The following is a 13906-nucleotide window of genomic DNA, read 5'->3' as shown; positions in this document are numbered from 1 at the left end:
GACGTCATGCGTAGCACGATACTTGCAAAATCCGCCCCCCCCCCAAAAGTTTTCCATTGATACAGCAAATTGTCCATTTCATGAAGATTAAAATTTACAATCTTGATCAAAGCTCGGGTCAACAGGATGAAAATTGACGATTTTTCAGATGAAAAATGATGATTTTGGAAGGTTGACCTTGAGTTGACCTTTGACCTTTATACCTCAAAACCAGTTAGTTTCCCTATTTAGTGACTCAATGTGCAAATGCTGTTCAATTTTCAAGTCAATCAGATGAAAATTGAGGATATTAAAAATTTGGGCTATGTTGACCTTTTGGCCTATGTTGACCTCAAAAATAGATGGTGGTTGAATTCAGTGACCATGTATATAAATCCTCTCAGATGTTCAAGTCAATCAAATAAAAATTGGTGATTTTAGAAATTTGGCCTATGTTGACCTTTTGGCCTGTGTTTACCTAAAATATAATACGGGGTTGAATTCAGTGACCAGATATGCAAGTCCTCTTCAAATTTCAAGTCAATTGGAAGAAAATTGAGGATTTTAGAAATTTGGCCTATGTGGACCTTTTGGCCTATGTTGACCTCAAATATAATTGGTGGTTGAATTCAGTGACCAGATATGCAAGTCCTCCTCAAATTTCAAGTCAATTGGATGAAAATTGAGGATTTTAGAAATTTGACCTATGTTGATCTTTTGGCCTATGTTGACCTTTTGGCCTATGTTCACCTAAAAGATAATGTGTGGTTGAATTCAGTGACCAGATATGCAAGTCCTCTTCAAATTTCAAGTCAATTGGATGAAAATTGAGGATTTTAGAAATTTGGCCTATGTGGACCTTTTGGCCTATGTTGACCTCAAATATAATTGGTGGTTGAATTCAGTGACCAGATATGCAAGTCCTCCTCAAATTTCAAGTCAATTGGATGAAAATTGAGGATTTTAGAAATTTGACCTATGTTGACCTTTTGGCCTATGTTGACCTTTTGGCCTATGTTCACCTAAAAGATAATGTGTGGTTGAATTCAGTGACCAGATATGCAAGGCCTCTTCAAATTTCAAGTCAATCGGATGAAAATTGGGGATTTTAGAAATTTAGCAAATTTGGTGACCTTTGGCCTATGTTGACCTTTTGACCTATTGACCCCAAAACAATAGGCTTCTGGCTTTTGACCAACTCTACCATTTGGGGAAGTTTGGTGAAGATCGGTTGAAAATTGTGACCTGTAGGCCGGTGACAAACAAACAAACAAACAAGAAAACGTCATGCGTAGCACGATATTTGCAAAATACGCCCTCCCCCAAAAGTTTTCAATGTGACATGATGGCCTATGGTGACCTCAAAAATACTTGGTGGTTGAATTCAGTGACCAGATATGCAAGTCCTCTTCAAATTTCATGTCAATTGGATGAAAATTGAGGATTTTAGAAATTTGGCCTATGTTGACCTTTTGGCCTATGTTGACCTCAAAGATACTTGGTGGTTGAATTCACTGACCAGATATGCAAGTCCTCTTCAAATTTCAAGTCAATTGGATGAAAATTTAGGATTTTAGAAATTTGGCCTATGTTGACCTTTTGACCTATGTTCACCTAAAATATAATTTGTGGTTGAATTCAATGCAAGTCCTCTCCAAATTTCAAGTCAATTGGATGAAAATTGAGGATTTTAGAAATTTGGCCTATGTTGACCATTTGGCCTATGTTGACCTCAAAAATTCTTGGTGGTTGAATTCAATGACCAGATATGCAAGTGGTCTTCAAATTTCAAGTCAATCGGATGAAAATTGAGGATTTTAGAAATTTAGCAAAGTTGGTGACCTTTGGCCTATGTTGACCTTTTGACCTATTGACCCCAAAACAATAGGCTTCTGGCATTTGACTAACTCTACCACTTGGTGAAGTTTGGTGAAGATCAGTTGAAAATTGTGACCTGTAGGCCGATGACAAACAAACAAACAAACAAGCAAACAAGAAAACGTCATCCGTAGCACGATACTTGCAAAATACGCCCTCCCACAAAAGTTTTCAATGTGACATGATGGCCTATGGTGACCTCAAAAATACTTGGTGGTTGAATTCAGTGACCAGATATGCAAGACCTCTTCAAATTTCATGTCAATTGGATGAAAATTGAGGAGTTTAGAAATTTGGCCTATGTTGACCTTTTGGCCTATGTTGACCTCAAAGATACTTGGTGGTTGAATTCAGTGACCAGATATGCAAGTCCTCTTCAAATTTCAAGTCAATTGGATGAAAATTGAGGATTTTAGAAATTTGGCCTATGTTGACCTTTTGACCTATGTTCACCTAAAATATACTTGGTGGTTGAATTCAGTGACCAGATATGCCAAGTCCTTTTCAAATTTCAAGTCAATTGGATGAAAATTGAGGATTTTTGAAATTTGGCCTATGTTGACCATTTGGCCTATGTTGACCTCAAGAATACTTGGTGGTTGAATTCAATGCAAGTCCTCTCCAAATTTCAAGTCAATCGGATGAAAATTGAGGATTTTAGAAATTTAGCAAAGTTGGTGACCTTTGGCCTATGTCGACCTTTTGACCTATTGACCCCAAAAACAATAGGCTTCTGGCATTCGACCAACTCTACCACTTGGTGAAGTTTGGTTGAAAATTGTGACCTGTAGGCCGGTGACAAACAAACAAACAAGCAAACAAACAAACAGACAGACAGAGTCACAAACACAACCGACCAATATACTTGTAAAATCTTCGATTTTGCAAGTAACAAGCAAACAAACAAACAGACAGACAGTCACAAACACAACCGACCAATATACTTGTAAAATCTTCGACTTTGCAAGTAACAAGAAAACGTCATGCGTAGCACGATACTTGCAAAATACGCCCTCCCCCAAAAGTTTACCATTGATACAGCAAATTGTCCATTTCATGAAGATTTAAATTTACAATCTTGATCAAAGCTCGGGTCAACAGGATGAAAAGTGACGATTTTAGAAATTTGGCCCATGTTGACCTTTTGGCCTATGTTGACCTCAAGAACACTTGGTGGTTGAAGTCAGTGACCAGATATGCAAGTCCTCTTCAAATTTCAAGTCAATTGGATGAAAATTGAGGATTTTAGAAATTTGGCCTATGTTGACCATTTGGCCTATGTTGACCTCAAAAATACTTGGTGGTTGAATTCAGTGACCAGATATGCAAGTCCTCTTCAAATTTCATGTCAATTGGATGAAAATTGAGGATTTTAGAAATTTTTGCCTATGTTGACCTTTTGGCCTATGTTGACCTCAAAGATACTTGGTGGTTGAATTCACTGACCAGATATGCAAGTCCTCTTCAAATTTCAAGTCAATTGGATGAAAATTGAGCATTTTAGAAATTTGGCCTATGTTGACCTTTTGACCTATGTTCACCTAAAATATAATTTGTGGTTGAATTCAGTGACGAGATATGCAAGTCCTTTTCAAATTTCAAGTCAATTGGATGAAATTTGAGGATTTTAGAAATTTGGCCTATGTTGACCATTTGGCCTATGTTGACCTCAAGAATACTTGGTGGTTGAATTCAGTGACCAGATGTGCAAGTCCTCTCCAAATTTCAAGTCAATTGGATGAAAATTGAGGATTTTAGAAATTTGGCCTATGTTGACCATTTGGCCTATGTTGACCTAAAAATTATTGGTGGTTGAATTCAATGACCAGATATGCAAGTGGTCTTCAAATTTCAAGTCAATCGGATGAAAATTGAGGATTTTAGAAATTTAGCAAAGTTGGTGACCTTTGGCCTATGTTGACCTTTTGACCTATTGACCCCAAAACAATAGGCTTCTGGCATTTGACCAACTCTACCACTTGGTGAAGTTTGGTGAAGATCGGTTGAAAATTGTGACCTGTAGGCCGGTGACAAACAAACAAACAAGCAAACAAACAAACAGACAGAGTCACAAACACAACCGACCAATATACTTGAAAAATCTTCTATTTTGCAAGTAACAAACAAACAGACAGACAGACAGAATCACAAACACAACCGACCAATATACTTGAAAAATCTTCGATTTTGCAAGTAACAAACTAGTGTAGCAGCATAGCAAACCTGTTGTGCATTTTGTGATACAAGCACCAAATTTGGCACAAATGTACATTAATATGTTGCGAACATTTTCAGATATTGGGCCACTTGAAATTCCGTAATTTTTTTTTTCAAATTTCGTAATTTCAAATTTTTCGGGTGACACCGTCACAATTTCGGTCTTCGAGGCCGGCCGATATAGTGGGGCGGCTTAGCCCAAATATTCAAAAGAATTGTGCATTTTGTGATACAAGCACCAAATTTGGCACAAATGTACATTAATATGTTGCGAACATTGTGTGGTCAGCAATGAAGACGAGAGTCTGAATTACATGTATGCAAAAGACCTTGTGAACCAGTGAAGCAAATACACGGGTAAGCATGAATTAAATCTAGGGCATGATATAATTTCCATGATGTTTACCTCTACACTCAATGGTGGAAGGAGGTAATGTTTTGATCCCAGCTTGTCTGTATGTCTGTTTGTCTGTTAGTCCACAAAATTCCAGACAAAGCTTGTAGTAGTGGTAGTTGTAGTGGTAGTGGTGATAACAGAAATTGTTATATAGAACTGAACTTATATTATTATTATATGCAGAAAATAACTTCATTTCTATATGCCCTGCAGTGGACAGGTTAATTGGTTTATGCACTGAAGGGGTCACCCTGGTGTGCATTGCTGTGTTCTGCCTCAATGAGTTGTTCAGGTATGATGTACTCAGCACAAGCTTCCGGTCGGCCCGGAGGTGGGGGTGGCCTGTCACGGAACGTCAAAACAAACGGCCTGCCGGGGCCGCCCAAAAGTCGGGCGTGAGGGGCGCGTCCACTAATGGAACGCCTCTCGCTTCCCAGATCGAGGGCCACGTGGTCAGGAGAACCTCGTCCCTTCCGGTCACACTTTGCCTATCGGCCGGCCTCGAAGACCGAAATTGTGACGGTGTCACCTGAAAAATTTGAAATTACGAAATTTGAAAAAAATTGAAAAAAAAAATTACGGAATTTCAAGTGGCCCAATATCTGAAAATGTTCGCAACATATTAATGTACATTTGTGCCAAATTTGGTGCTTGTATCACAAAATGCACAATTCTTTTGAATATTTGGGCTAAGCCGCCCCACTAAACAAACAAACAGACAGACAGACAGACAGAATCACAAACACAACCGACCAATATACTTGAAAAATCTTCGATTTTGCAAGTAACAAACAAACAAACAGACAAACAAACAGACAAACAAACAGACAAACAGACAGACAAACAAACAGATAAACAGACAGAACCACAAACACAACCGACCAATATATTTGAAAAATCTTCGATTTTGCAAGTAATAACATATACGCCAGCGTGCGGCATTGCCGCTGTGCAGCACATAGAGACGGTATTGGGAGGCATGTACAATATTGATTGATTAATTGCGTAATTAAAATTAATTAATAAAAATCATAAAATAATTAATTTATTAATCAACTGGCTAAGATCATACCTAAACGATCAGTGTTTCATCCGAAGCTGTAACTTTTTGAAAATGAATTAAATAATTGATTAATCGAAAAAATTATATAATTTAATCGATTAATTGATTCATCAATAAATATTTAAGCAATTAATTGATGAATCAAAAATTCAAAAATATCCTTTATAGCCAAAATAACTCGGTCACTGTTGTGTCCATATATCAGCTTCCTAGCTTAAAAAGTGCCTGAGATATTGCCCAGATGAGAACGAAAATATATAAGTGATTAATAATTAAAATAAATAAATATTAATCGTAAGACCATTAATTTATTGTTCAATTGGCTGATGGCATACGTAAACCACCACCGTTTCATCCGAATCTGTAACTTTTTGAAAATGAATGAACTGGAACATTCATTGAATAATTGAATGATGAATTGATTAATCAGTAAATCAAACCCATGCCAAATAAATAAATAACATATCCTCCTGTGCGCGACATTGCCGCGGTGCCTTCAGTGCCTGGCGATGACGTCATGCGGCTCTTGGAGATGGAATAGGAAAGGAGCTGTGTGCAACAAACAAACCGGAGTGATCAACATATTTGTCAAAAAAAAAGTTTTTGCCAAGTAACAAACAAGCAGACCCAAATGCAATACCCTTTCCTCTGGCGAGGGTAAAGATGGTAACGTTTTAGGCACATGCACTTCCCTCCCTCGTATGTTCTATCCATATATTTGTCTCCCCTTCCCTCTACTCCTTCCTTCTCAAACTCCTTCATTCTTTTTTTTCCCATTATACAAGAGCGAGGCTCATGGAAGAGCCCAAACTCCTTTTCTCTTTGTTCACTTGTTTTTTCACTCCATTTTACCACCCTTCAAGTAACGTAACATATGACATCTGACATGTTCAAGTAGAAAACCAGAGTGACTAATTTTTCATGGTTTATATTTAAAAACTTTTACTCATGGAATAATTCAGTTAAATTGTTATAAAAAAGGGAAAATACACAACATGTCTGGTAATTTAATTGGCACACTGTTTTGGACTAGAAATTTTTCACATTTCTTATCTAAACCCACTTTTACAGGATCAGTTGTCTCTTTTGATTTAATTTGCCTTTAATGTTGGAGTGTGTAGTGCTTTCAGCAGAGAGGAGATCAGCAGTCCCGTATCCTGATTAAATTCCATTTTCCTTGTTAATGCAGAGCGAAACATTGTTTACATTGCCGCACTAAGATCCTTCCTAATGTATAACTTCCTTAGCAGTCTCGTAAAACTCGAACTATGTCTCGTAAAACTCCATGAATATGGTGAATAGTGAGTTTCAGGGGATCAGTCATTATGGTTAAACTGCGCATAGCTCTTCCACTGGACCCTGGCTGTTTCAAAAGGGAAATGCTATTCCATGTTTCAGTTTTTTGAGCACTTGATGTAATTTGCTTTTGATTATAAGGTGCAGTTTGAATAAGTGTAACATTGAAGAGTGTATGGAATGTGCCACATATAATTTCACAATCTCAAACTTCTGCATACTGTGGATCTGTGGATCTCAGTACTCTGTGGATCTCAGATCTGTACTCTGTGGATCTCAGTGTGAAATTGGGGTGTTGGTGGGTGCTGTGTCCTGCACAGCAAGGATACTCACGCGTATTCTGTGTGTGGTTTGCTGGTGAGAGCCATGAGGAGGTGCAGAAGAACTCCAATGATTGCATCAATATACTTCGCCGACACATCTCAATCGATGAATCGCTCAACCAGCCTGGCATTCAGCCATCCCAGGTGAAAAGGTTACCGGCTACCAGCAATGGTCTCAAAGTCTACACCTGCTTAAAAGTACATTAAAATATATCAATCTGAAATGTTCAGGTCTAGATGTTACACCTTTTTGTTCACGATGATTGACAACTAATTGTGAATGTTATGGTCACCTGCATATAATTTATTGCAGGGACCAGTGCAATGTTTTTCTTGTGCATTTAATCTGCAGGTAAAAAATGTTATTTGACTTGTGAAGGGCATGCTTCAACGAAAACTGTTTCCGGATTTATTATTTTTTGCAAATGGTTCAGCATTTCAACATCTTGCTCAAAGCCAGTGTATTAAATTTGAAGTCTGTAAAAATGCCTATGCTATGCATGTCATCAATCAACTGGAGCTCTATGGTTTGACATGGTTGCCCTCTCCAGAAGAAAGCAATTGTTTCTGCTGCCCAGAGAAGTTGAAGCTTGAAATGGGATGGTAGCAAACAGGTGCTGCCTCTGTGATTTTTTTTAATTTTATTTTTGTAAGGTGGATGGGGTGTCGAATGTAATGGTTATTTACATGGAATGTAAAAGTGCTACGTAAAACAATCAGTTCCCATACAGATGGCCCATTGTCTTCTGCACATGAAGTTCTGAACAATGAATATTAAGGTTGGGTCTCAGGTTACCTTATCTCAGGAATTTACTGCATTCCAATGCATGGGTTGTAGGCTTAAGTCTCTGTATGTCATAATGCTCAACTCGGGAGGGCGCTAACTGGCCATTGTGTATGATGAAGGTGTGCGGTACAAAATATAACTCTTGTAGTACAAACTATTTTGGGTAAAAAACAATAATATTACAAAGGAAGTATATTTGATCCTTCCATGAATATTTGCTATTTGTGCAATTCGACTCTTCTTCTGCTCCAATCGGTTCCTCTGATCATATGCTTGTTAAAGTGGACATCTCTCTGGCCATTCTCAGAGAGCCTCCTCAGCGTCGACGAGTCTGGAATTTCACTCAGGCCGACTGGCACGGTGATAGGGATATTTTCCTACAGTAGTATGTAATAGATGAACCAAAAATTCAATGTCAGAAGAGAGTCACAAATTTTAATTCCCGAGGAGGACAACACTTTCTGTCTACAAGGAAATACACAGCAAGAAACAATAACCTTTATCAAACCATATCACAATTCACAAATTACATTGCAAGATTCACAGAAGGTCCCAAGTGAAATCCTGGTACAGTAGGGATGCACAAAGAAAACATCATAAGGATACAGTAGCATGCACAGGAAACAGTATACAGTCAACATCACAGAAGGTCCCAAATGAAATCCTGGTACAGTAGGGATGCACAAAGGGATGTCATACCAAACACCAGCATGCATAGAATACAGTTAACATACAGTGTAAACATACAGAATCGACCAGCCAAGTAAAACATCCTAAGTACAGCATTACAAACCTAGTGAATATCCTAAAGTACAACATTACAACATCTTACAATTCCGGTGCTAATCCTGCTAACTGGACATCAGTTCTGATTCTTATGCAATTTCAAGTGGGAGGAGCAAGTGGAGGGGGGAGGAGCAAAGAGAGGGGAGGAGAGCAGTAGGATTGGTTGGGCAAAGTTTGGGTGGGAGGGAGCAAGGATCGGGGGATACAATGTGATTGGTCGAGTGAAATATTGAGATGAGAGTACTTCCCGCTGAGAGCAGATCTGCATTTTCAAATTATTTAATGAGAAGAATGTTTTTGGTCGCTACTCTTCGGCGCCAAGACCCTATCGATCATAAAGTTGCGTTAACGTTATAACTTTGCAGCAACGTTTTATAATGCCATTGCAGGGACATTAACTTTATGGTTTAATATTTAGAAAATATATAAACAGGCATACAATAAGAAAGTCCTTATTTAATCAAAAGGTCACTCAGTAGCTATGACAATCACATCCTTTTCCAATCTGCAAACTCATCTTTTCCTCATAAGTAAGAGGTATGAACCTATATCAGAGAGCCAGAGAGAGCTAGCCTACATGGATTTTTTTATAGGATTTTATATTTTAGACTAACCTTTATCAAATACTAATAAGCTATTTTGATTCAGTGTTTAATTATCGTTCTTTTGAAAGATTTTACGGAGAACGCTGACAATTGCCAGAGATAGCTACCCGGATGGAGTAAACCTACATGCAATTATATGAATTACAGGTATATTATTTCCGAACCGTTGTTCAGTTTAGTTTTGTTTTAAAACTCAATACTGCACGCAATTTTTATAGTTCTATACACAATTTTCTCAAAACCTAGTTGTAACATTAAGTTGAGGATGGATTTCGGAACTACCATCCCCCAGAAGTCACGTAGGCAAAAGTGGGAGGGGACACACCTTACAAATATTTACATCTAATTTATTAAAACAATGGTAGTTTTCCAGACCTCGTACTGAGACGATTTGTCATAACGAACACTCGTTTACCAAGCGCCTTGGCATCAATAGTAATTAGTTTTCACCAAACAATGGACAGTTCTGAATACTAATTTACTCAGACATTGCGACACCAGCTGTCAGCCATACCAAGAAAAAAACAATATCTTTACTTATGAAACTCATGGAACTTCAATGAGGCATACTAAATCTGACATTACATTATTTCAAAAGAACATCCCATATGTAATCATATTACCCTCAGTCATAACACTGGGCTGCATTTGAAATATTTTTTTCAGAGGTCTAGGGTATCTCAACGTTTCCTATATGTTTTTTGCATGCTGAATTCAGAAATGTATCTAATTTCGTTCAATCAGGTCAAGTTTTTATGCTATCTCAATTTTAAGGAAAAAAATAATCAAAAATTTTGTTTTTTAAATTAGCATTTTAAAAAATTCAAAATCAGTCTTACATTGACAGAAAATGTACAAACTATACATATAATGACACACAAGTACACTTAATGTGGAAGAAAGTGCTTTCTCAATTACTTTCATTTCAATTTCAGAAAAATATAGATAAATCGTTGTTTCTGGCAACACCCAACTTCAGTCGCTCCAGCAGCTGCGTGGCTCAGTCTGGTGTCTCCTGTCCACTTAGGTGCACGTGAGCGGCAGTACGTCCTGCGTAGTGTCCTCCTTACTATAACATTACTGTGATTCACGATGAATTGAAAGTGCAAGAATGACCCAAACAAGTTCTGCTATATCTGTGGTAAAGTGACCATGCCAGACCGGCAGTCTAACATCACACGTTTTGTAAGGAAAAGCTATCACGCATACTTTGGAATGAAACTTGGTGACCAGGACAAAGCCTTTGCCCCTCACATATGCTGCAAAACGTGCGTTGAGAGTCTGCGGCGCTGGAGCCACAAGAAGATTGAGTGTCTGCCTTTTGGTATCCCAATGGTGTGGAGGGAGGGAAGAGATCATACTAATGACTGTTATTTCTGTATGACAAACCTACAAGGTGAGTTTATCAATTTTGTTTGAGTTTAACTTTATGTTTAATAAATTCCCAAACATTCTAAATTGTTTAACTTTATATATCATGTCACCCCCTTGACGGTATGTCTATCTCTTTCATTTTAGGCATAAATCGAAAAAACAAGCAACACTTAAAGTATCCAGACGTTCCATCTGCCATTAAACCAGTGCCTCATGGACCAGGAATTCCAATTCCAGCACCGCCCGAAAATTGCAGACATTCGGCGTCCGATTCCGATGAATAAATGGAAGATGGTGACATATCTGGTACATATCAACCTACGGGCGAGACAAGTCAACCCAAACTCTTTAGCCAAGCGGAGTTGAACGATTTGACACGAGATTTGTGTTTGTCCAAAGAATCTGCTCAGTTGCTAGGGTCATGACTTTGTGAAAATCGTTTGTTAGCTCCTGAAACTACATTCTCCTGGTACCGCAGCGGTGAAGAAGAGTTTCGAGAATATTTTAGTTCGGACGATGAAGTTTCTCTGGTTTACTGTAGCAACATCACCGGCCTCATTGCAGCTATGGGTTTAGCGTATGATCCTACAGAATGGCTGCTCTTCATCGACTCCTCAAGTAGAAGCTTGAAAGCAGTACTACTCTTCAATGGCAACAAGATCGCGTCTGTTCCGGTGGGTCACTCGGTACAGATGACTGAGAACTATAGTAACATGGAGCATTTGCTAACTGCTTTGAAATACAAAGATCACAATTGGATGATTTGCAGAGACCTAAAGGTATGTTGGTGTCAACCTAGTTACATATATTTTTCTACTTTATTTATTGAAATATTCTTAACATGGATTAAAATATATATTTTTAATAAACTGGAATAACAAATTTTAAAACAAATATGTGTGTTCTTTATTTTTATTTATAGGTTGTGTCCATGGTGCTGGGTCTACAAGGCGGCTACACCAAATACCCCTGCTTTCTCTGTCTGTGGGACAGCCGAGCAGACAAGCAGCACTATGTACAACGCAACTGGCCAGAAAGATCTGGCCTGGAACCAGGTTCCCACAACGTTGTGTCACACGCTCTTGTGAATCCTCAGAAGATTCTACTTCCGCCACTGCACATCAAGCTCGGACTTATGAAGAATTTTGTCAAAGCACTGAACAAAGAAGGTCGAGCTTTCGCTTTCCTGAACAAGAAATGTCCTCGCGTAAGTGAGGCCAAACTGAAAGCAGGCATTTTTGATGGCCCTCAGATCAGGGAGCTTATGAAAGATCCTAAATTCGACGAAAGTATGGAGAGCAATGAGAGGAATGCCTGGCTCGCATTCAAATCCATTGTGACGAACTTTCTGGGCAATCACCGAAGTCCAGAGTATGAATGTGTTGTGGAAGGGCTCCTGCAGAGCTTCCAGGCTCTTGGTGCACGCATGTCCATAAAGATGCATTTTCTCAGCTCGCATTTAGACTACTTTCCGGAAAACTGTGGTGATGTCAGCGAGGAGCAAGGAGAACGGTTTCACCAGGATATTCGAGTGATGGAAGAGAGGTACCAGGGCCGATGGGATGTCAACATGCTTGCAGACAACTGTTGGTGCCTCAAGAGAGATGTTACAGATGCGACACACAGACAAAAATCTTTGCGAAAGCCATTTATTCCGCATTAATTGTTTTCCTTCGTCTTTTTAATGTTGAATTTCACATTAACGGTACTTGTGCGTCATTTTATATATAGTTTGTACATTTTCTGTCAATGTAAGTCTGATTTTGAATTTTAAAAAGGCTAATTAAAAAAACAAAAATTTTGATTATTTTTTTTCCTTAAAATTGAGATAGCATAAAAACTTGACCTGATAGAGCGAAATGAGATACATTTCTAAATTCAGCATGCAAAAAGCATATAAGAACCGTTGAGAAAACCTAGACCTCTGAAATGACGCAGACCAGTGAAATGATTTTGTCATGACAATATGTGGTCTACCATTGCCTCCACTAAGAATTTTTACTTTTCTCGAGCAACGAATTTGGTCAGTGTCGGAGATAACTTCCCAACTGTAGGAAATCCCAGATTCTGTATGGAAACCACGAAAAAACTTGCAGACTAGGAAAGCAGGTTGTGGCTCATATAAATTACTTGCTTCATAAATTTACACTTCCACAATGGTCTTCAAGCAGCCATCAATCATCTAGACTGGTCTCCCATCTCTACTGCCTCTGACATCTATTCTTCCTGGGAATTCTTCCAAAGCAAACTGCTCTCTCTCACATGCACAGATTTATCCCATCTCGTCCTCAGTTGTCTTACCCTTCCTCCCGTCCATGGTACACTGAATCTTTTGGTGAGGCAGTTGCCCTGAAACAACTTGCCTTTGCCTCTTGGAAGGCTAATCCAACTGAAGGCAATCTCAGTTCCTTCCACCAAGCTCGGAACAAGTGTATGTCTACCCTCAGGACTGCCAGGAAGCACTATCTCTCCACACTCAAGAATGAACTCTCAAACCTGTCTCCTTCCTCCAAATCCTGGTGGTGTCTGGTCAAATCCGTTTCTGGTGTTTGTTCCCCCTCCATCCCCTCCCTTACCTCAAATGGCTACACAGTTTGTGTGTAGCAATGGAATATTTGTAGCAATGGAAATGTTTGTGTGTAGCAATGGAAATGAAGACAAATCGTCTCAAATGGCTACACAGTTGACACCGCACGTGACAAAGCCGAATGCCTCAACTCTGTGTTTGCCTCAAAATCTTGTGTCCCAAACCCATCTCTCTCTGTTCCCACCTTTCCCAGTCGAACCCAACTGCTCCTGGACTCTGTGTCCTCTCCTGACAAGGTGGAGAAGTTTTTTGTCAAACCTCGACTCTGATTCTGCAACTGGACCAGACAGCATCAACCCACGGGTCCTAAAATCCTGATCTGCCGCTCTATCTCACCCTCTCTCTGTTTGTTTCACCCTCTTTTGCTCAAGGTCATCTGCCAGCATCTTGGAAATCAGCAAACATTACTGCTTTACACAAAAAGGTGCAAAAACAGATCCTTGCAACTACAGACCAATCAGCCTGCTCCCAATTATCAGCAAAGTCATGGAATCCATCATTGCTTCGGATATCAAATCCTTCCTCTTCTCCAATGGCTTGATCTCCGATCATCAATTTGGATTCAGACCAGGTCATTCTACTCTGGACATGCTGCTTCTGCTGTCTCAACAATG

General features: G+C 39.0%; 2 protein-coding genes across 2 annotated transcripts in view; both read left to right on the top strand.

Moving 5' to 3' along the window:
• REC114 (REC114 meiotic recombination protein) overlaps positions 1-10855 on the top strand; it is a 66105-nt gene extending 55250 nt beyond the window's left edge. Inside the window, exons 4-6 of the mRNA XM_078772639.1 lie at positions 7151-7351; positions 10436-10666; positions 10850-10855. Of these exons, the coding sequence (XP_078628765.1) occupies positions 7151-7351; positions 10436-10666; positions 10850-10855 (438 nt within the window). The remainder of the gene's footprint in view (positions 1-7150; positions 7352-10435; positions 10667-10849) is intronic.
• LOC137422433 (uncharacterized) lies at positions 10357-12509 on the top strand. The gene is made up of 3 exons (XM_078771706.1): positions 10357-10727; positions 10850-11484; positions 11628-12509. The coding sequence occupies exons 2-3, from the start codon at positions 11272-11274 to the stop codon at positions 12366-12368; spliced, it is 954 nt and encodes a 317-aa protein (XP_078627832.1). The 5' UTR covers positions 10357-10727; positions 10850-11271; the 3' UTR covers positions 12369-12509.
• The last annotated feature ends 1397 nt before the right edge of the window (positions 12510-13906 follow it).

Source organism: Myxine glutinosa, chromosome 2 (assembly GCF_964187855.1).
Source record: "Myxine glutinosa chromosome 2, kmMyxGlut1.1, whole genome shotgun sequence".
NCBI classification, from domain to species: Eukaryota; Metazoa; Chordata; class Myxini; order Myxiniformes; family Myxinidae; genus Myxine; species Myxine glutinosa.
Note: the sequence above shows the minus strand (reverse complement) of the source record. Positions and strands in the feature narration are given on the sequence as shown.

What these genes read in the sequence shown, in the direction of transcription:
- LOC137422433 (XM_078771706.1), top strand. Translation starts at nt 11,272, where the DNA reads ATGGGTTTAGCGTATGATCCTACAGAATGGCTGCTCTTCATCGACTCC. An exon ending in TGATTTGCAGAGACCTAAAG is followed by an intron (nt 11,485 to 11,627) that starts GTATGTTGGTGT and finishes TTTTATTTATAG; the next exon opens with GTTGTGTCCATGGTGCTGGG.